Source organism: Limanda limanda, chromosome 20 (genome assembly GCF_963576545.1).
Source record: "Limanda limanda chromosome 20, fLimLim1.1, whole genome shotgun sequence".
In the NCBI taxonomy this organism is placed as follows: domain Eukaryota; kingdom Metazoa; phylum Chordata; class Actinopteri; order Pleuronectiformes; family Pleuronectidae; genus Limanda; species Limanda limanda.
Window position 1 is genome coordinate 18,656,730 of NC_083655.1, and position 22,151 is coordinate 18,678,880.

The 22,151-nt window shown below is 39.2% G+C and overlaps 1 protein-coding gene across 1 annotated transcript in view; it reads left to right on the forward strand.

The window, feature by feature from the left end:
• kcnh2b (potassium voltage-gated channel, subfamily H (eag-related), member 2b) overlaps window positions 1-22,151 on the forward strand; it is a 205,247-nt gene that overhangs the window by 9,682 nt on the left and 173,414 nt on the right. Inside the window, exon 2 of the mRNA XM_061093759.1 lies at window positions 17,891-18,121. Coding sequence (XP_060949742.1) covers window positions 17,891-18,121 — 231 coding nt within the window. The remainder of the gene's footprint in view (window positions 1-17,890; window positions 18,122-22,151) is intronic.

The window sequence follows — 22,151 nt, forward strand, 5'->3', positions numbered from 1 at the left end:
AAAAGATCCCCAAAAATCTGAATGTTTGCAGCTGCAAAGCAATCGTTTCAGGGAAGGTGATCTCCCACTTTCTTCTCTCAGATCATGACACATGTTAGAAGCATCACTGAGAGAGTTCTATCTCCCTTCACATCATCAGCTTCTAATTGGCTGAGTTAAAAAAAAAATGTGTGCCCCAAAGCTTGAAGCATCAAACGCAGAAATTCTGCATTTACTGTTGTTTTTATCCGGCCATGATGAAAAAAAAACCTTGTCAGCTGATGCTCAAGGAGGCGATCAGGATGTTGATTCCATATCTCGATGTGAAACTGGAAAGGGGGCCAAGCATCTTTCATGGTACAACATGAAAACAGTACACAATAAAAGTGCTGAGGAAACAGTTTTACAGTAGATAATGTAATGATTTTGTGGGCAGGGTCTAGTTTTGGCTTTCAGTAATTACTCGAAATTATATTTAAGACACCAATCAGGTTTATGTTTGTGTATTGAATCAAAACTTTCAGGTATAATTCATTTAACAGACATGAAAAACAAAAGAAAAAGCTAAATGTGTTAATGTTGTTCTCAGTCAACATCTTAAAATGAGGTTCAGCTGAACACACATGTTGCATACCTTTGAGCAGTTATCAGGATTTAGCACCTTTTGTAAGAAAATGTGCTAACAGTTGGATTGTTTGCTTATGTTGCTGTGGCCACTGTCAATCAAATCCAGTCATATTATGCCCACACTGACCGGATGAGGGAGTTTAGCTGAATATTCCAATACTTGAGGTTGTATTTTTCTTTGATTGTTGCATATTAAGCCATAAATACAGATATAAATACTTTTTGAAACCAGGTTTATTTCTACTCTGATGGTGTGGTATTTGTTATAGCCATGCTTTAAAGCTAGGGTTGGTAATCTTTGAAATGCTTTCAAGAGCAGGCTACAATATGCTTCTGATTCATCCCACTCCCTCCCAATCGTCCCTCTCATCGATCTGTAATACACCTCCAGATGCAACCTGAACAAATCGTCTGTGATGATCCCAGTATCATCGGGTGTTTCGGGTCTTTGCATCAATCACCCTCACCAAGGTGCTAATCAGGCTCCGACTTGTGTCCAGGTAGCACACTGGATCACTCATCCCCCCTCTTCAACCAGAGTTTGAGTTTCATCTGTAAAAAACGAGTGTTATGATCAATAAGAGGCTCAGTGTAGAGTGCGTAGATGTGCCTGTTCATCCCTTCCCATCTTTAGTAATTCACAGACGTCCGCATAAAAGGGCGAAACATATCCAGGTGGGATAGCGCATGTGTTCTGGCAGTTCCAAGGATTTTCCTGTCCTCCTCTCAGCCCTTTGGCTGAACCTGTATTCGTCACGGCTTTATCTCCTTGCAGCTGCCCTTTCACTCTCGTCCTCTCCATTCATCAAGCCTCCCTCCTTCAGGCTCCTCTAAAAGTCCCACCACACCTCTCTCATCCACCCTTTCTTTCTCTCTTTTTCTCCCTCCCCACTGTTTCGGACTCCCTGTGCCACCCCGAGACCAGCGAGCCAGAAAAGGCCATCTAACTGAGCGACCCCGGAGTCCCCGGAGTCCCCCTAGTCCCGGGGATTAGACCTAATTTGCATAAATCTGCATAACCTCGTTAAGGCAGGGGGAGATGCTGTACACACTGTAGCTAAAGACACTTCGGAGCGAATCAGCCCATTAAGGATTGCAGTGATTATGGGATTATTACTCTTAACAACTGCTGGGTGACTGGACTGGTGCATACTCTCTGAAAAGTGCCACACTGTATGACTGAATCCGAAATTGTGACGAAGGAGGGAATCACAGCTTTGAGTCAGGTGACCTTCTGAGTGTGTTTGCATGGGATTGGTTCCTGACAGTGTTTTTAATTCCATAAAAATAATTTCGACTAACCTCCAGTAGAGACACGATAGATGTATTCAACTGTGGATTAGGAATACAAAACATGGTGGCCCATTTGTTCAAATGCAAGGGTTAGGGTTCATCAGCCATTGGGATCTTCTTGTAACATCTGAATACCTTGTTAGAGGAACTGTATAGTGTTGCAAGAAATCTGAGAAAAGTTCAGCGTTTTCAGTTTCAGCATTATTGCAACATAATCGTATGACTTTTTTGTTCACAGTGTTGCTGATGATGCCCATAGTGGCTTATAACTGTGTTCTATGTCCTATTTGACAAACTGAAAACAGATGCACCCTGCTTTAATTCATTTGAGATGTATCTTGACGTTTACATTTCATTTATTAGACCTGTCCAATGTATTTATGGTCCCACAAAGCAGCCTCAACAATTTGTGAAAGGGAAAAACATTTGAACCACAAGGACTTGTATAGAGTTGGCCAAACTGCCAAACTGAGTCAACAACAAGAAGCACCGTGGTCAGGGAGGGGATGAGAACTCTAAGTCTAACTAACAGCTAGAGTTAGAGAATACTTCAACAGAGATGAAGGAGATGAAGGACAGTAGTTCAGCGGCACTCCATCAATCAGGTCAAACAAGTTTGCCAAGTGACATTTAAAGGCATGAGCGAAAAAGGATGAAACTAAATTGAACCTTCTGGGCAGACCTCTAAACACTATGTCTGGAAAAGGCTAGCTGTCATCTACTGCGTGATATCAACCCTCAGGGGAAGCATGATTGGGAGGGAGGTGGGGTTCTTAGCACCGGGGACAGTATGACAGGTCATAATTCAGTGAAGGATGGATGCAGCAAAATACATAGAGACCAGAAGGAAACCTGAAGAGTGCAAATGACCTGAGACTGGGGCGACGGCTTCCCTTTAGCGTGACAATGACCTGAAACATACAGATAAGATGGCATCAGGACTGGGTGTGACTGTGCTTGAATTGACCAGCCACAGTCAAAAGGTTAGAAAAACATAGCACATCTGTGAAGAGACAGTAAGATGGCAGTTCACAGTCTCTTTCCCTTTCAGTGTCACAGAGCTTGATAGGATCCGCCAGGAACCTGAATCCAGACGTGGGAAGCTTGTAGAGACACAACCAGTGAAGTTGGGAAGCTGTTAATGATAGATTTCACTTTTTGTTTTTGATAAAGTTCAAAAACATGTTTTCAATATGTTGTCATAGTTTGTGACTCCAAATGGCATTCTTATCTATTTACAGTCAAATCTACGATACAATAAACTGTGTGAAAAGTGAACGGGTCTGAGTAAAGTACGTGTTGTGTATCTCCCAGAAGGAGAGCTGACACAGGATATAATGTGCCAGCAGGTATTTTTCTCAACACTTTTATGTTCAGTAAATAAATGTAAGCATATTTATTGGTTATGCACTCTGTTTAGACACTACATGACAATACAACACTAAGTGGACTAAAATAAATGCTTGGACTGTCAAAACATAACAGGACCCCCCTATCCTCCTGTCAGCTATCTCACACTAATGACATCAGCACTTTTCCGGCAGTGTTCTGTCTTGCCAACAGTGTTGGGCAAGCATCTCTAATGACGTGAAAAATATGAGTGCATTTTCTAAAGACATCTTGTGCTGTGGTAGCGTTTTTATTTTTGGTGAAATGCTGTTAATGCGTTTGCCAAGCCCAGAACACCAGAGGAGAGTTAGGTATAATTGTTTATCTGGCGCTGTGACAGGGGAAGGGAGTTGGGTTTCGACTGTAATCAGGAGGATACCGACTCAGGCAGAAGGGTGTCCAGACTGGGGGATGGCACCTGGAAACTGTTGGTGTCATCGGCACCTGGCTCATGTAGCGATATACTCTATGAAGTTGGAATTGGTAAATTGTTATATTGATACCTAATGGCAAACATGTTTCCACTTGCAATAAGAATGTGTAATGTTTGTTCCATCTTTTTCATGTCATCAATTGTCATTGCTGCTCCAATCATCCTTAGAAGACATTTTATTTTGTATAAATACTACATCTGTCCGACCTGGAAGAGGGATCCTGACGTGACTCTCTCTTGAGGTTTCTGCAATCCTCCACCTTTTAAAGGTTTTTTTATTTTGCGGAAGTTTTTCCTCACTCTTGTCGAGGGTTAAGTGCAAAGGATGTCACTCCTTGTTCAGCCTTGTGAAGCAAATTGTAGTTTTTTTTATATTGGCTATACAAAAACATAATGTGATTGTTGGATTGATACCAAATACTTTATTTTTATATGATGACTCATCACTTTCTCTCAGTTAAGTCTATTTGTAGGTCTGTCGGCTGCTTAGAGAATAATAGTGTGAGAGGGAAACTCCCACTTACAATTCATATGACTCAGTGGACTGTGATACTCCTGGTGATGATTTCTCTGGAAATCTCTATGGCTCCGACCGAGGGCAACAGATATACTTAGTCTAAAGCAGTAAAAAAAAACAATGTGAATAAATAACCAAAAGTATATCTAACATAAAACAATACAATATATATAAACCGGTGTGAGAATAAATGGTGGACCCTTAAAAACATTTTAGTGATGAATATCTAGTCAATCTTAACTAACATTAGCTCAATTCATCATTATTGGATATTCTGGAGCTTGCAGCCAAAACTGACTTCACTTTTCCCCAATGTGGAATGATGAGAAACTATAAGACACAAATGACTCAGTCATCAGCGACTACCAGAGGCATCCCAGTGAGACTCCTTGTGTGTCTGGACTGTCAGAACATCGAGTCACTAGAAGTCTGCACTAGTCTAAAAAATGTCAACACCCAAAGATCAATAATGACAGAGCCACTGTTGAATTTGTCCCAGAAAATTAACACCATAATTTGTGCCATTCATCTTTAGATAACAGTGGATGATAACCTATGTATTCTAATGGTGGCAAACAAGTCACAGGAGTTTACCCAAAATATATAGATTGAAAGCAATACATTTAAAATGAGTAAAATCACGATGCACACAATAAAGTAAAACAAAAAAAGTCCATCATTATCCTGTTCATATCATACCCAGTACCAATAATTCAGTATCAATGGGCTGATACTGATTTGTGATTGCTGCCGAAATGTTAGTAGAAACTGGATATTTCTGGGCTCTCAGCTCTGAGCTGGCTGCTGTAAGAGACACTGCATATAAAGGGCTCTACTAGATTTATTGTGAGTGCCAGCTCGCTGTGTTGGAGAATTTAGCATGTGTCAAATCTTTGGTTTCCATGGCAATTGCCCAGTTAGAAGTGGGTAGATCCCAAAAAAAAGTGTTCAGCCTGTCTCTGTATTGCGTATCGTTTATACCAGTGAAACAGCCAATCTGCTTCTTTTTTCTCCTTCCCTACCCCTTTTTTCATCCTTTCATCCTATTCATTCCTCTATTCATATCTATCTGTATTCTGACCTTCATCTCAGTCTTCCTCCTTATCTCTCCATCTTTGTTGCTTGCAGCCACAGAGCTGATATGTTGACTTGTGCTTCTAGCATATGGGCTTCCCTCCTTATCCGCCTACGCAGTGTACTCAGGGAGATTCCAAGCACATACACACCCTCACAGATACACACTCGCGCTCACAGACATACAAACACATCACATGCACAAGTACACACACTCTGGCAGACTGCAAAGCCCCCAAGGTCTGGTCTTAGTGAATTATTCAGTCTGCGTTGGTGGGTTTATGAGAACGTGTCTCTAAGATATATTATGTGTGTGTGTGTGTGTGTGTGTGTGTGTGTGTGTGTGTGTGTGTGCGTGTGCGTGTGCGTGTGCGTGTGCGTGCGCGTGCGTGTGCGTGTGTGTGTGTGTGCGTGTGCGTGTGTCGGTGGGAATATGAAATGGTGTTTTCCTCTTGAGGAGCAGCAGCTTGAGCTTGTCTTTAATCAGCCTCCCTATCTGCTATCTCCCTTCAAAAGCTCATTAGAGTGAAATTGCATGGAGAGAGCAGGAGTGGAGTGGTCAGTGCTGCCGCCCCAACCAAAGACGAAGGGGAGGGGTCTTGAATTATAGTTTGCTCACTGTCGTGTCTAGAGAACATGTTTAGTATACCCCGGGCTATATTCTAACAATGACAAAGCTCTTCGTGGTGTTTCAGTGAAAATATCGGTGATAATGAAATTACCTGATTGATGAGTAGCCTGTACAACCCCACCTTTATAGTGTTGATTAGCATTTGTCACTTCTTCCAATTTGTTAACACAGCAGGGGGATCATCCACATTTAAAAAAATACTCCCATTATTCTAAAATGGCAGTTTATTTTAGAAAGTTTCACACCACATTGTTAGAGTGTTATTATTCAGTGGCAATGCAAGATGTGAGGTGAGGAGGAAGAGAGTCTGTGGAGGTTGGGGGATGGATGGGTCCACTTTCATATATGAAACATACATGAAATTTGTATCTTGTTGCTATCTGACAGTTACTGTTTGCTTTTACTCAACTATAAGCGCAATATTTCCCTTACAACACCATAGTTATAGTATGGAAATATTACTGAATGAAATAACTGAAAATGTGTCCCTTTAACAAGATGAAATTTAAAAATGTAGTTTTATTTCAATTGTCATTTCCTTCATTGTAGTGTATTGAATAACCTAATTCTGTCTCTTTTGAAGTTAGTCCGATTTATTACTTAAGCAAAGCAACATATTTTGGTTCTTCATTCATTATATATTTATTATATACAAGGTTTTCTTCGGTGTTTACACCATGAAATAAAATGTATTTTTATTGACATTTTTATACTGGAACGGAGACTGACAGTATTCATAGTTCAAACAAATAATGGACATGATGGGATGAATATGTATATGGCTGTTGCTTTGGTACTTTAAAAAAAAGAAATCAAAAGGGCATTTTGAATTAAAAACCACTGGAGCATAATAAAAATGACCTAGAAATAAAAAAGGGTGGCACAGTGCTGCATTGGTTCGCTCTGTTGCCTCACAGCAACAAGGCTTTGGACTCTGTTTGAAGTTTATATGTTGTTTTTTTCCAGGTACTTCCCACAGTCCAAAGACATTCACATTGTGGTTTGGTTAATCAACAACACTAAACTGCCTGTAGGCTTAAATGTGAGTGTGAATGGATATTTGTCTCTATATGTTGGCCCTGTGACTGGCAACCTGTTGGTGTGACTCCCTTCTCACCCAATGTCAGCTGGGACTTGTTCAACCCCCCTCCCCTCACATAGATAATGGATGGATGGATGAGGGCAGATGGATGGATGCAACATGCTATGCTATTTTTGAAAGAATCTGAATCTAGAATTGTTGCATAATAAGTTCATTTTTAGAAAATTGCATCGTAATACTATATGTAATTTTTGTTGACATACTTTTTCATGTTATCCATGTAATATCTTATTTATTTGTTTAATCTTGAAAACTTTGGATCTCAGTACACAGCTTTTTTTATATTTACAAATGCCACAAATAGAATCACATAGATATACATATAATCATGTATATATACATCTCAATGCATGCAGTGCAATAATACTGTCCTGACCCCCTGCCTGGTAGAATTATGATATCTTCCCCCCCATGTCCAGCTGCAGTCTAAAATCTGAGCAGCACAAACACTGAGCGATCTGCTTTTCAGATACTCTCCTGTTGTTCTATTTGTCCATCTTCCTTTTCACATCAATGTGTGACTATTTAAATACAGCTACGGCTCCTCTATGCTGCTTTTTTATATGAAAAGAAGTACGTCTCTTTATAGCAATGTTACCGTTACTGCCCACTTTACATTGGCATGATTGTTAAGCAATACATCCACTAGAAGGCAGCGCAGAGTCCGGTTTCTAACAATGGTGGTTTCGGATGTACCCATACACAAAAGTGGCAGTTTGTCCCTGAAGTATTATCATATAAAGTCTCTCCTCAAAAGGTTTTGCCTATTTCCTCCCGTGTCCTCTAGTGGTCTCGCTTGAACTATTAGCTTCACTGCCCCAACTGGTATTCGGGGTGTTACTTCGTTTGGTGTGTTTGTTGTAGAAATTGGTCAACAAACAAGGTTCTGTGACAAGTTGTCTTTGTAAGTTTAATTATAAAAACTTTCTGCAGAAAGGATCACGTAGGCAAGGTGGAGGTTGCAAGTGAGATGAAAAGTGAGGTGTCTGTGATCATATTTAAGTGTCTTTGTGTGGGTTACCTCCTGACCCCAAAACATTCAGAGGGGTGCGTTTGAATGTATTCTGTATTCTGTGTCTGGAACATATTTTCTGTAAAAGTGTGACTTATAGGCTGCATCCTAAATGTGTTGGAGAGGGTATAGTATCATGTATGGCAAGGGTGTTGTGTCAGTCAGCTGAGTTCTTCAAACAGAAGACAAACACAGTTAAACCAGAGTAGAGCACAAGGTCACTGTAGAATTCAAGTGCTCTCAGGATCAACTTCTGCAAGACATGAATAGACAATGGACTCACATGCTAGACAGTGGGTGCACCATACAGTTTAGGTTGAGCTGTACCCTAGATTGAAATGTCTGCTGTAAGCATAAACCAAGAAGTTATTAAGATCATATCATACACATGCAACAATATGGAAAAAATGAATGCAGAGTATACATATATAGATTCCGTATAAATGAGCCTTAACTCATCTGTCTGTCACTCTCATTCTTCTTTTTTTTCCATGTCTTTAGATTTCTAAGGTTTTCCTCAGTGATTCTTGTTTTCGCTCTTTTTCACTCTCCTGTTTTATGTCCCTAACCCTCTCTCACCCTGTGGTTTTCTTACAATATTGTTATTCAGGGTACCATATTTATCTATCACGACTTCTTTTTATTGCTCCTTTTTAATCTAATCTCTATGTGTTTGTATGTGTGAATATGCACATTCATGCAAATATGCCTCATCACTCTCTGTGAATCCTCATGCACTCTAAATGAGACGGGCTCTTCAAAAGAGTTAACCAGCTGCAGGCGTAGGCACATCTACTTGTTTCTTTTGGCCATTATCAGTGATTGAAAACCACGTATTCATAGGCTGGAAAATGAAATGTACAACATACACACATGTACACACACACACACACACACACACACACACACACACACACACACACACACACACAGCTCTGCCTTCGTAATACCCAGTGCTCATTGCAGCCAGACAAACCCATCAAGCTTTATGGGCCTCCGAGGGCTGCCGCTGCCGCTAATTAATGGCGGCAGGCTATCAAGTGCATCCACATCACTGATCTCCACTGTTTCCATGAATCAGAATAAGCCCTTCCACCAGTTTTATGTCTCCCTGGAATACAGCCTGTTGAATCCGGGATGGGAGACTTTGATTGATGATATGTCGGTTGTATGATGGAAGGGGAGGGAGAGGCTGTAATCTTGTGCTTAACACAGGGAGACAAGGGCACAGATGCTTTCAATCTGGAGCACTGCGTTGACAGACGTTAACTTTCTCTTTAAGAAATGGGAAAAGTCACTTTTGATTCTTGTCGCATGTCATTGATTGATGGGTGTTTTGTGGGGGGGGGGGGGGCTAGACGTGGGAGTATTTGGTGGCTCTACACACAACTTCTAATTAATTGTGTTGCTTAATTCATCAATCTCATCAGGCATGATAAATGTAACAACATTCATCATGGAGCAAAATAGTTGAAGTAGATTGTAAGAACATATCTATCAACAAGGCCTCCAATAACAACTGTAGATCATCTGTGACTGCTTCCAAATTATTACAAATGAGCCGTACAACATGATTCTCTGTATTCTGGGTATAATCAATATGATCTGATGCTGCTGTCTGTTGACAATTGTTTTTCGTTGTTTTTGATGAATAAAACATGAAACCAAAATGCTATAAGCACCTCCACCATGGAGCTTATGTTTTTAATGCTGTTTGTTTATCGGTGAGAGAGTGGTAGAAGAGTGGGGTACACACATAGATATCATGTAGGGTATGGGCCTTTATAAAGACCTTTGGTGCGAAACCAGACAGAGGACAATTCTTTTCACTTTCTTAAATATTTCTTACGTATGATATCTAAGTGTGTGTGTGTGTGGTCCAGCTTGGTTGAATTGGAGGGGGATGAGTGCCACGCAACATCTGTTACTGCTTTTAAATTGCTTCTTGAATTTTTTCTTTTAAAAGCTCTAAGCTTTTCAGGTGGATTTTTATTTCATTTATTTACTTTAATTGTTATTTAAGTGAATGTTGTTTTATAGTTTTTTTTCAAGAAAAGTGTGAAACAATTATTATTATTAATATCATTATTGTTTTTGTTATTATTATATATTTTGTAGGTTTAAGTGACAAAACTCACGCTTAATTAGGACAGTTTTTGTTGGTCTAAATATAAACAGCGTAAATACTAAAATGTTACATGTGCATACATGAGCCTTCATGTTTATTAATTAATTTGCTATTTGTTCTTAATTTGAGGATGTATATAAAACTAAGGACTGATCCTTGTAGCATGCTGGGGAAATGTGTTCCTCCCAACTTCTCTCTCAATTAGAGGCATTTTTAATCAGCCTCTGTTACAAGCTGTGTCTGGGCTTTTTATTTTTTTACTCAGGGTCACACTGTGTTGTGTCTTGCTGCTTTGTATCTCACGCCATTCCCTCCATATTCTCTCCTTTCAGAGTCTGTGTTTGATGCCTCATCTGTTCTCTCAAAAATTCTTGAGATATTAAATATGCCCCCCTCTCCACCACACAGACGAGTTATGACTTGGTAATTGATTCATGAACAAATATTTCCAACATCCACAAATCGTTGAGCTGCAGTCTTCAATAGGAGTTTAAACATAACAAAATAACAGCAGCAGTGGAAGAATTCATCCAAAAAATGTGGTGTAAAATATGAGTGTACAAGAATCCCAAGTGTCTTTGGCCAAAGGGCGATTTTGAAAAGAAATGCCTGAATATTGCAGGCAAACCTCCTTTCAGTGGGTATAAAACAATGTGGTGGTTCAGAGGGGAAATTGCTACTGAAACAGACTTTACAGGAAGTAATGACCGCTCACCCTCTTACTTGTTAAAAATGATTTCTGTTCAGGAGCTGTTAAATAATAAAGTCCAATTAAGACTTCATTACAAAAACTTAGCAAGAAAAATCACCTCAGTGCATGGACTTTTAGTTTTAGTTTTAGTTTTAATTTCATTTATTCATTCATCATGGGGGCAATGAACGACACATTACATACTCCCAGGATCTTGGCCAAGGTTGTGAATACAGTTCAGATAGTCGTCCATTCAGCATATATAAGTCTGTCTTCCTTTCACACCGACACGACTTTAGAGCACATTTTGGTCTGGCAGCACCAGAGAGCAGCTTGTAATTTCACAGATCTTTGCTCAGGTCTGCTGAGTTGACAGAGGTGGAGGAGTGAGGTTTGGCTCAAATTGGGCGAAGCAGCCCAATTTGCAAAGGATATGTAGGTACAACTCTTGGGAGAGTTCGGCATCAATGGACAGAGCTTAACGAATGTGTTTCATAATTGGCTGAATACAGAGCAAACCTGCATTAGCCAATGAGAGTGAGAGTAAGCGTCAGCAACCGGATGTTGTCTGTATAACCACAACTAAAAACGACAATACATTGCCAAATGATCCCCAGGTCATGCTGCAAAAGCGTATTCTGCCTTCTCAGTCATGACTTAATCCATAGTTTTAAGTCTCTGTAAAACAGAACACACTCAAGTGCGGCATGCTGTGGACGTTGATCTTCCTCCATGTATGTTTTGTTATGAATTCACATTAGATCACGCAAGTTTCTATTAGATCCCAAGACTCTGCAATCGCCACTGTGAAATCATACAAACTGCAAGTATGTGCTCAAAAAATTCTGGCCAAATGGTAAAGTGTGTGTTAGTTCTGAAGATTATAATACAATTAAATCATAATAAAATATCTGTTAAATCTGTCATAATGTCTGTGGTCGCCAATGTTTGTCAAATCCTTTAAGAGTTGAAGATCCTCTAGTGCAGGGGTGGGCAAACTTTTTGACTCGTGGGCCACAATGGTCCCAAAATTTGACAGAGGAGCCAGGCCAGGAACAGATGGATGGAGTGTTTTTGTGAACTAATATAAATGACATGGAAAAATCATTACATGAAAGGATTTGGCCTTTACCAAGTAGCAAAGCACATATTTGCAAGGCCATTTAACAAAAACCCGCCTTCAGAGAAAGGCTGGCTAGCCTTTGCTATTTCGAATGCCCCCCAAAAAAACATGCCTTGGTAGATGACTCTTTAATCGAAGTTTGTCTGTGAAAAAAAATGTTGCTGAGTCTGTAAATTAGTCGCCAACCTCTGAGCTGCAGCCACCCTTTCTTGCGTTGACTGCTTGCTAGCGTAGTTAGCATGCCTTGTAGCAAAGTGACGGCTGATGTTGTACTCCATGAAAACTGCGACAGTTTCTCGGCATATCAGGCAATAAGTGCATTCAACCCAGAGGGTTCAAACCCAGAACAACAAGAATCAAGAAAGTACGATTTCTTCAAAAATAAAGCAAAACTACAAAGTTCTATAGGTACGTGCCATTTAAGTGCTACAAAATTGTTAGTTTCAAAAAAGTTTTTTTTTTAAAAATTATTATTATTATTTGGACAAGTTCGGCGGGCCGGATTAAAAAGCCCAACGGGCCATATGCGGCCCGCAGGCCGTACTTTGCCCATGTCTGCTCTAGTGTGCATCATGCCTTAGCAATTTGTTACTGCCTGCAATGAAGCCGTATGGTACATTTTACTGAATCTAAATTCTGAGTTAGTAAGTTTCCACTGTGAGTCCATCTCAAATACATAACTATCCAATAACAATCCCTCCAATGCAGTGCATCACATTTTATAGATGTGATGTAAATTACTGTTACATAACACTGCATCTGTCAGTGACGATAGAAGATCATGATGATACAAGGTGTCAGAAATCTCAATTTACTGCTGACAACTAAATTAATACTTGAGCGTTTATTGTACGATGAAGCGATCAGTGAGGGACTGAGGGAGTCATTTTGGCCTTGCTGTTGCACAGTGGTGACCAACTATGTGTCATAGAGAGTCAATATTCAGCAGGTTTTTTAATTTCCAGCCAGGCCCATTAGCGGCCGATATTACAGATTAATCATTTCCCTCTCGTAGGAGGAGGTCAGTTGGAAAAACTGCAAACTTGACCCTCCATGGCCCTCCATGACTCATGGTGAGCCGTCACCCCAATGTTGTGGAAGGTTTTGACAGATTGTAGATAGTGGATTGTTGGTGAATCAAGCTTCCTTATCAGTCCTATGTACTGCTCCCATAGATGGCACAGCTGCTGTATTGCGTAGGACTCTTATTATTATTATACAATAAGGACAATTATTGCAATGATAAAAGAGCTCTCACACTGACTTTTTGTGTGGATATTGTGTACATTATATTTTCATTAGGCACATAGATGAGGAGTATAATCTGAAAGATATTTATAAAATGAATGTATGTGGTATAACAGCTGAAATTATTAAATCAGCCTTTAAGATATACTGTGTTGCCTTGTTATGAATTAGCAATATTATTACACTGTACTTTTTGTAAGCTGAGTAACACCTAGGTGAGAGTGGATGCAAGCCAATGAGCTCCCCCTTTTCTTTTGGACCCCACCTCAGTTGTAATATTTTGGTCATGTGTGGTTTCTGTTTTATTCATATATGAAGATAGAGTCATCCAATCGAACATATACAGGTTGTGTTTAGGTCAAATAAATTACAAATTAAAGTCCCAGCACCTCTTAACACTCTCTTAACTGCTTTCACCTGGACACATTGACTCAAACCATTACAATGGCACTACAAGTAAATGCAGCCCAGTTCAACTCAACCGAGATCAGTTACAATTATTTGATTCATAAAAAACAGCTTAATTGTTTAGTTGATCACAAACATTGTAAATCCTTTTTTCCTGGCCCCATATTAAATGTTTATCGTGATCAAAGTTTTAAGCAACGGAAGGAATTAAACCTTTCAAAGTTTACTTTTCATGGCTGGAATCAATGAGGAAAATTTGTCAACAGTCTCCCAAGAAATAACCCCAAGCTCTAGGCCTTTTTTTTTAGACACAGGGGGAAATAAGGACCTGTTTGGCTTGTCAACTGCAACAATAATCATACTGCTGGATTTTACTCCCCTAAAAAATGACTCCTCAATCCCAGACTCCCAGACAATACTTCTCTGATAAAAATCTCCTGTATGTAAGATCTTAATGAAAATAGTTCCCTTTGTCTTTATAATGGACATGGCTTTTAAAATGTGGCCTCGTTAGTACCTTTCAAATGGGTTTGCAAACATTCACAGTGACTGCTATATTTGATGAAAACTTTACCCGACAAAACCGGATGCATTGACACTTAGAGCGGGACATCCTGAATGTGCTAATATGCCCAAACTCTCACCCTTACAATCCATCCACCCTTCATCCTGCAAATCTTGACTGAGTGCTGTAAAGCATTCAGGGTTTGTTGGCACATAATTGGCCTGAACAGAGGTCTGTAAGTGGAGGCCTGCTGGAGAATTAGGTGCATCTACATGTTGGATGCATGAGACATGAGACATGAGTCTTGCATTATGATTATAGCAAGAGATAAGGCTTGGAAAATGAATCTCTTTTGGAGCCATGATCAAAGCTTTGATTGAGCTTGGACTTGTAATAACTTTACCCTGTAGGGTTACACACTTGCATTTCTGCCTTCATCAGCTCTGCGGTATAATCACAGTAGAGTCAAATAAATTAATATTGATCCTACAATACGCTGATATGGAATATAGGGACAGCTAGGGACAAGCACTGCTTGTCTTAACTTGTATATGTTAAGTAATATTAGAGAATTACCATTAATCACTTTTTTTAGGGTAAAGTAAACATATTTGGTAAAAATATAGGACAGAAAAACCCTAAAGATTTGTGAAAAATAAATTGTATTTTGAAATGACATTACAATTTTTTGTTTTAATTGCTGTGGAGGATTATCAGTAGTTTGTGTGTTTTTTTGACCATTTTATTTTATAAACTCTCTGCATTGCAAAATAATGTTTTTTACTGTAAATGGCACTTCCTGATGGAGTGGAAACACCAAGAAACTCCAAGGTAGTGATTCATATGCCTCTATTTTTGTGTTTTTATTTTTCATTCTTCATTTATTTTTTATTTTTAAAGGCTAATTGAGTATAATGGTGTGCTTTATTTTTTATTTTTTATCTGATGATCTGGTTGGCAAGCTGTTTCATATGTTTTCCCTCACAGGGATAAATAATGAATTGAAGTGAATTCACAGCAGAGGGAAATGTTTCTGAAGAAAAAGTGTTTTTTTTCTTAGATCTTCATTCCATTTTTTGATGCTGCCTAATTGCTGAGAAATGTGGTCCCATTCTTCTACCCCAGACACATCACCTCTCTTGAAACACTACTGAACCTGGTTCTTTTCTCCAAATGTCCCTCCATTCATTACATTGGTTCTATTTCATTATATTGCCATCCTTTATCAATACCTCAATTCATTTAGTTTCATGTAATTTTTCCTTCGCAAAGTCTTTCTACCCAGTCAACCAATTTTCATCAATTTATTCATTTTACCATATTATGTCACAAACCTTTCCTTATTCCCGCTCACGATCCATAGGCCTATTTAAAAGTATTTCTCACAGTTGGGCTTAGTATAGGGTTAGTAACAGGAGCCTCTCAGAAGCTTAAAACTCTTTAGTGGAAGCCATCTATCAGCCTGACACACGATCACCTTGATGCAGCACAAACAGTGTCAAATGTGCACACAGCCCTTATGCAAAAGCACACACTTAGGTTGTTTGAATTTGCTACTGTAAGAAACACATACGAGTCCCCTACCACAAAGTGGAGCCTCGCAGTTTATTCACAATTCATTGGAAGTAAAGAGGCAGAGTGCAGGGTAATGAAGTATGAGTAAGTATGCCTGTGGTTATGTTTGTTCTCTGAGTGCATTAAGATCATCATTTGACATTGAGCAGAGGCCATGCAGCTAAATGGCTCCTTCTACAGTAAGTGGTTTAGAGAGGGAGTCATATCAGAGCTCTGTGGGAGTCGATGTGACCAAGGTTCCATCTGTGCCTTACACTTTTAACCACAATTATAAACACACATATGCAAAAGTACACACACACACACACACACACTCTTTTGAGTTGGCACGAAGATGCAGTCTTAAGAAAAGAAAAGGAGCGATACACTTTTTAAACCATAACAGACTTTTAACAGTAAAATGAATCATTGCTATTATTTAAAAAATAGACTAAAATGTAAAAGTTCCTACATTTTTGCTCCGTTATATAAAATAATACATTGACACAAGTATTTATTGACTCATCACTTATTTTTTAGGAAGATTTGGTGTACCTTACTTTTATTTTGAAAGTGGCCCTCTTATTCTGAAGGTGACATGTCAGCCTGTGCGTGAGGGCTCAATCAGGGAACAGGTGCGTAAAGCAGAAGAAAAAGTGTCTTTTAACAGAAAATGCTGTTTTATATTTTTGTTTTTGTTGTTTATCACTCGGTAGGAAAGGGCACAAGGTCAGTCAAAGTTTCAATTTTACATTATGATGGAGAATAACTTTACTGACTGACTTTCAAACTCACTAGCATGGTTCTTAAGTTGAAAGGGGGCAGTTAGCAAGACTGCTGTATTAGCTAAGTATGCTACGTAGCTTAATTGGGCTGTGCTCTAAATACTACTACTAATAATTATAATAATAATTATACAGTTTGTTTGCACCTTTCTAAACAAAGTTACAAGTTGCAGGTTAAATAAAAATTAATTTAAAAACAATTTGGGTTACCCTAACAGTAGAGCACCGATACAAAAATATAACAAAGTAAAAACGAAATAAAATAAAACTGTGTAGAAGATATACTCGTCAGTCATTCGTTCATATAAGAATAATGTTTGGTGAGTAAAACTTGACTAAACAATGTTTTGCTCCAAGTCAGATTACAAATATTTGTATTTTGTGTCTTGATAATAATGACAATCATAATATAATGAACATAATAACTCTTAAAACATGAACTGCATTCTCATGTGTTGTATTTTTAATTATAAAACTAATCCCCATAAATTTGTGATTTTCCCTTTAAGAGAGTTTAGTTGTGCACACCAGACATTTTGAATCATGGCAGGAAAATCACAAGAGGTCCCCTTCACTTTAGTTGATAATGTCTCTGTTCCATTAGGATGCCCTGAACCTGTTGAAACCAACTGGAATGCTGCCATTTGAACCTCATTGATTTCACCTGAGATGTCTGTGCATTTAATCACAGCTTTGTAAAATGTCAGCAGCTCACAGTTCAATGAATCTCTCCTTGAAGTTCCCTTTTCCCCCTCATGGGGGATGGGGGTGGGGTTGTCCTATTAATAACTGGTTTAAGTTGAATTTCATACAAGATTTGCATTAAGTACATTTGTTGGCTGTTATGTATATTTTATTTCAAAATATGAATAATTCCACTATAGTATACTTTGAGTAAGCCAAGCAGTCATCGTTAAAGACATCAAGTTTTGTTATACATGCAAGTGGAGACTGTTCATGCAACTACACTAAAATGTATTTTATTCAGTTGTAAGACTTTTGCCAAATATCATTTATCATTCATCTTAACAAAGCATAGCTTCAGTGGGGGAATCTATGAAATTCAGATAATTAACAATATAGGAATTTAGTACATGGTACATGTGGGAATGTTTTATAAGGAAACACACTTAGACTTATACAGCAACAGGAAAGATAACAAAGTTGTATCACTTATAATGTTTAGGATTGGGGAAGTACTGAGTTTTATCTGGTTAAAGCTGATTTTGTGTTAGGTTTACAATCATTACACTGTTTTTTACTTCACTCATTTTCCACCTGCAATGTGTCCATTGGTTCTTCTGTCACCCACACTACCATTGATTTGATGGTTGTGTTCCTGTCCTAGAGAAAACTAAAGTAAAAATAAACCTTTCTCTCTCCAACCCTAGGTCGCAAGTTTGTCATCGCCAATGCCAGAGTGGAGAACTGTGCCATCATCTTCTGCAACGATGGCTTCTGCCACATGTGTGGTTACTCCCGGGCTGAGATCATGCAGAAGCCATGCACGTGTAACTTCCTCTACGGACCTGACACCAAGCGACTGGCTATCGCCCAGATGGCCCAGGCCCTGCTGGGGTCAGAGGAGAGGAAAGTGGAAATCAACCTCTACCGCAAAGATGGTAGGAAAAAACGAACTGTTAAAGTGACTTGAGAGGTGGTTGTGTGGTTATCGGAGAGGGTAAACATGTTTTCCACTTGTTTACTTGAACAGGAGATGAATATGGAGATGATCCAGCGTAAAGACAGCACAGTTTATGTGCTTATTTGGGAAGGAAAGCCTCTGTTTATTTAGATTCATAAATGTGGATTTGACCATAAACAAGGTCATTGTGTGTGTGTGTGTGTGTGTGTGTGTGTGTGTGTGTGTGTGTGTGTGTGTGTGTGTGTGTGTGTTTGTGTGTGTGTCTGTGTCTGTATTTGGTGTTGGAAGGAGGAAGTTGTTGTTTGAAAGATGTAGAGCTTGGGAGTTTGCCCTTGATACTGTGTAATATGAGTTGTCTGCCACAGGGATTTTGAGAACTCTACGCGAGGTAGTTGTCAGTGAACGTGCGATGGGATGTGACATTTTTAGTTGTAAATGGTTTTGGTGCTATACAATGAAGTTGTTTCAAAGTTGCACCTAATATATGTTTGTGTTGTGAACAAAACATTTGGCACCCTCAAGCACATGTTTTTATGTGAGCTGTTATGTTTGAGTGAACCTACTACTGTTTACTGAATCAATTTCGTTATCCTGTCCCTTGCAACATGTCAGAGTACAGATGTCTTAAGTTGAAACAATGTCCCGACAGCGCTTTATGATACTTTTGGTGTGTTTCTACATTGTAGATAAAGAAAGCGATGTGATGCAGTGATGAATATATTCAGTTTGATTTAATGCATTAATACATTAACTTTATTAAGTACCGTTATTAAACAACAAACATTCTGCACAATCACACAAAAGTCATGTCAAAGTTAAAACAGAACAGCATGAAATAGAGACGTTCAGTCGGACATTCAGTTCGGACTTTGGTTTTTGAGCCAGAGTTCGGTTGACCACAGGGCTATTTTTTGTTGTTTTTTTGTTTTCGTGGTGGACTTGACTTCAAACAAACTACATTAACAAAACTAACCAAATAGGAAAGAGCTAAGGGTGGGGGGGTGTTTGTCCCACAGTCACAACATTCAGAGTTCAATCCGTATATTGACAATGTCTGTTTTCATTCTCCTACAGTTCAAACAACGAAATATTGATGCAACAAAAACAATCCGTTGCGGTTTTACCATGGATCTTCATAAACCAACAACTCAGGAATTAAACAGAAAGAGAATTGCTGTGCCACTTCAATAATAACAGCATTCCTATGTACACAATATGTACAGGGCACTCACGGTAGTCGATCAGTCAGTTGGGCATGCGCAGGCTGGCAGCTCTAGGGAAGCTCCACAGGGAATAAATAGTCCACCTGACTCCGACACCTCATTTCCTCACGACTCTGACTTCAGAGACGAGGAGACAACACACAGACTTTACAACGCAGTTTTGCGAAGGTAAAACAGATAATTTCCTACCTCCACATTCATCACGTTCGTTCAGATTACACAGGGTTGGGATTTGATTAGAGTGTGATTGGACACAATACGCACACACGCAACAGGCTGCAACTGCTGCTATGGCAGCGTAAGGGGTTGGGCAGGGAGATGCGTCACGGTTCTATCTTTGCGTATATTGAGAAACTGTTGATGTGTGGACCGCGATTACGGTACGAGAATTGTTACAGCCCTAGACTTGACCTTAAGTGACATTAACAGTAATATTTACTTTAGCAGGAAATTACACAGGGGAAACCCCTGTAGAATTCTGTCAGATGGCAGGAGTGTATGTCTGTACAGCTGCCAACTGGACCAGGACCAAGTAATAGGACACTGGTTTCTGCAATGGTATACAGCTTCCATGGTGATAAAGAGCTGCCATCAGAAACTCCCTGAGCTATGGCCAAAGCATCTGCTGAACATTTTCCACCTGTAGACACCAGAACAGCAGGAGGAAGCTAACAGGAAGGATAGATTGAAAGAGACAGATGGAGTAAAGGATGTAAGAGAAAAGAGTTTAAACAAACTGAGTTGAAAAAAGATGACAAAGAGGCAGGAAAACAGTGTAGCTGTAGAAAGTTAAGAAAACCCAATGCGTGAGAGATGGAAAAAAAACATGAGAAAATGAGAGAGAAAGAAAGCGAATTTGTCACGTAATCTGAAAGTGTTGCTGGTGGTGAGAGAAAGAAAGTAAAAGACAGCGGGAGGAACACAGAGATGGCGCCAGCTGACTCTTCTCTCTGATACTTCTGAGGAGCACTTTGCCAATTCCGCCCTCCACTCTGCACATTTGACTTTCCACTGTTTATGTTGAAATGTAGACACAGACACACACCAGCAATCTGCTATACAAGGTACCTTGTAAAAAGCTAGAACCCTGTGTATGAAATTACAGATGTGTTGTCATTTCTGACCGGTTATGTTAACATGAGTCCACCATGCTAACAACGGATAGTTAAAGGCTTTGTAAGCAACAACATTTAATGGCTGCAAGGTTCTTGTGTCAGTGTTGACTGGTTGCTGTAAAGCTCCTGTTGATGTGTGCAGTGCAGTTACTTGAAAACAAGAAAGAGAAGAGAAATATTTTAATCAGAAGTTATCATATCCCCCCAAAAATGTAAGTTTGTCATTTAGTTAGCAAAGAGACACATGTAATGATGATACTCAAAGCAATGACTAATGGGATCCCATATGGATAAAATAAGACGACAGTAAGGGGTAGATGAGCCTCGCAGAGCAAATTAACACAAAGTGTCAAACATGGATAGAAAATGGAAAAGGGTCTGAAAAGTGGGCACCCAGCATTTTTCCTACCCATGCCTTCAGATTTGTGTATCTTTTATTATCTATGAAGAGTGAACTGAGCATGCTTGTTTTTTCCATCAATTTATATCTATACGAATGCACGCATCATACTCAGGCACAACAGTCCTGTGGAGCAGATCACATCATCACATTTCCGTGCAGCTTCCCATGACAAAGACATATTTACTTGTTGTCAAGCTAATTGCATCCTGTTGGCTGTCAGCTTTGTGCATCTGCTCCATTGGCCCAAACACTGGTCGTTGAATAGAATCACCAGTTGCTCTAGTGAGGATACTGTGCAGCTCCTGTGTGAAAATCAACTGTAAAAACCAAATGAGTTGAGACTTTATTTGAACAAAGCGTGAACAGGAAACTTGCTTTTGAGTAATAATAATTAGAAAAATAATTGTAGTCCAAAAGACACTGCAATATATTTAATTTCACTAAATGTTGTTGACAGAAAGGATTTGCACAAGGAAAAATAATTTCTGTTCTTGGTCTACATTGATTGTCCGACAATAACAAATGCAAGAGGTATGTAACATGATATTTTTGAATAGAATTGATGACTTGAAGCAAGTGATGTTCCCTTTCCCAAATCTCTCTCAATAGTGTATTATTATTGGACGACTCTACATCAATGCAGTTACAGAACATCATAAACGTTACTTTTTATTAGAAATATCCTGCAACTGCATAATTATAACCACTGTTGCTTCAAGATCAGGCCAGTTTCCTGTCTGCGTGTCCTCCCTCCACTCTCCTGCTGACCTGCGCTAACTTTACACTCACCTGAACAATACTGATGTTTACTTTGTGTTTGTTGATTATAAGGCATATTTTTAAACATGTGTGTACCGTATTATGCTATAATAAAGTGATCAGAGCGATCCGGATCCATAATCCGACACCAAAGATTAACGACTAAATACATGGGGTTATCAGTTTTTGGGACAGCGACGGACACTGAATTGCATGTCAAATCAGTGTGAATAGCACCGACCACTGTTTTAGACTAAGGGTTGAATTAAGATTTTTTGACACACCTGAAATAACAATAACAGTCAAAAATACTTTTATAGCACAAATCATGAGGCTAGTGAAGATGCACACCTATAGTAGTCTCAAAGTGATAGAAATTAATAATGAATAGAAATCAAATTCTTTGATGCATCTATAATCGTTTTATGATTGAATCCAACCCCTTTGAATCAAGTCGTGAGGTGCCTAGAGATTACCTGCCCTAATTATTACCCTTATTTCATGACC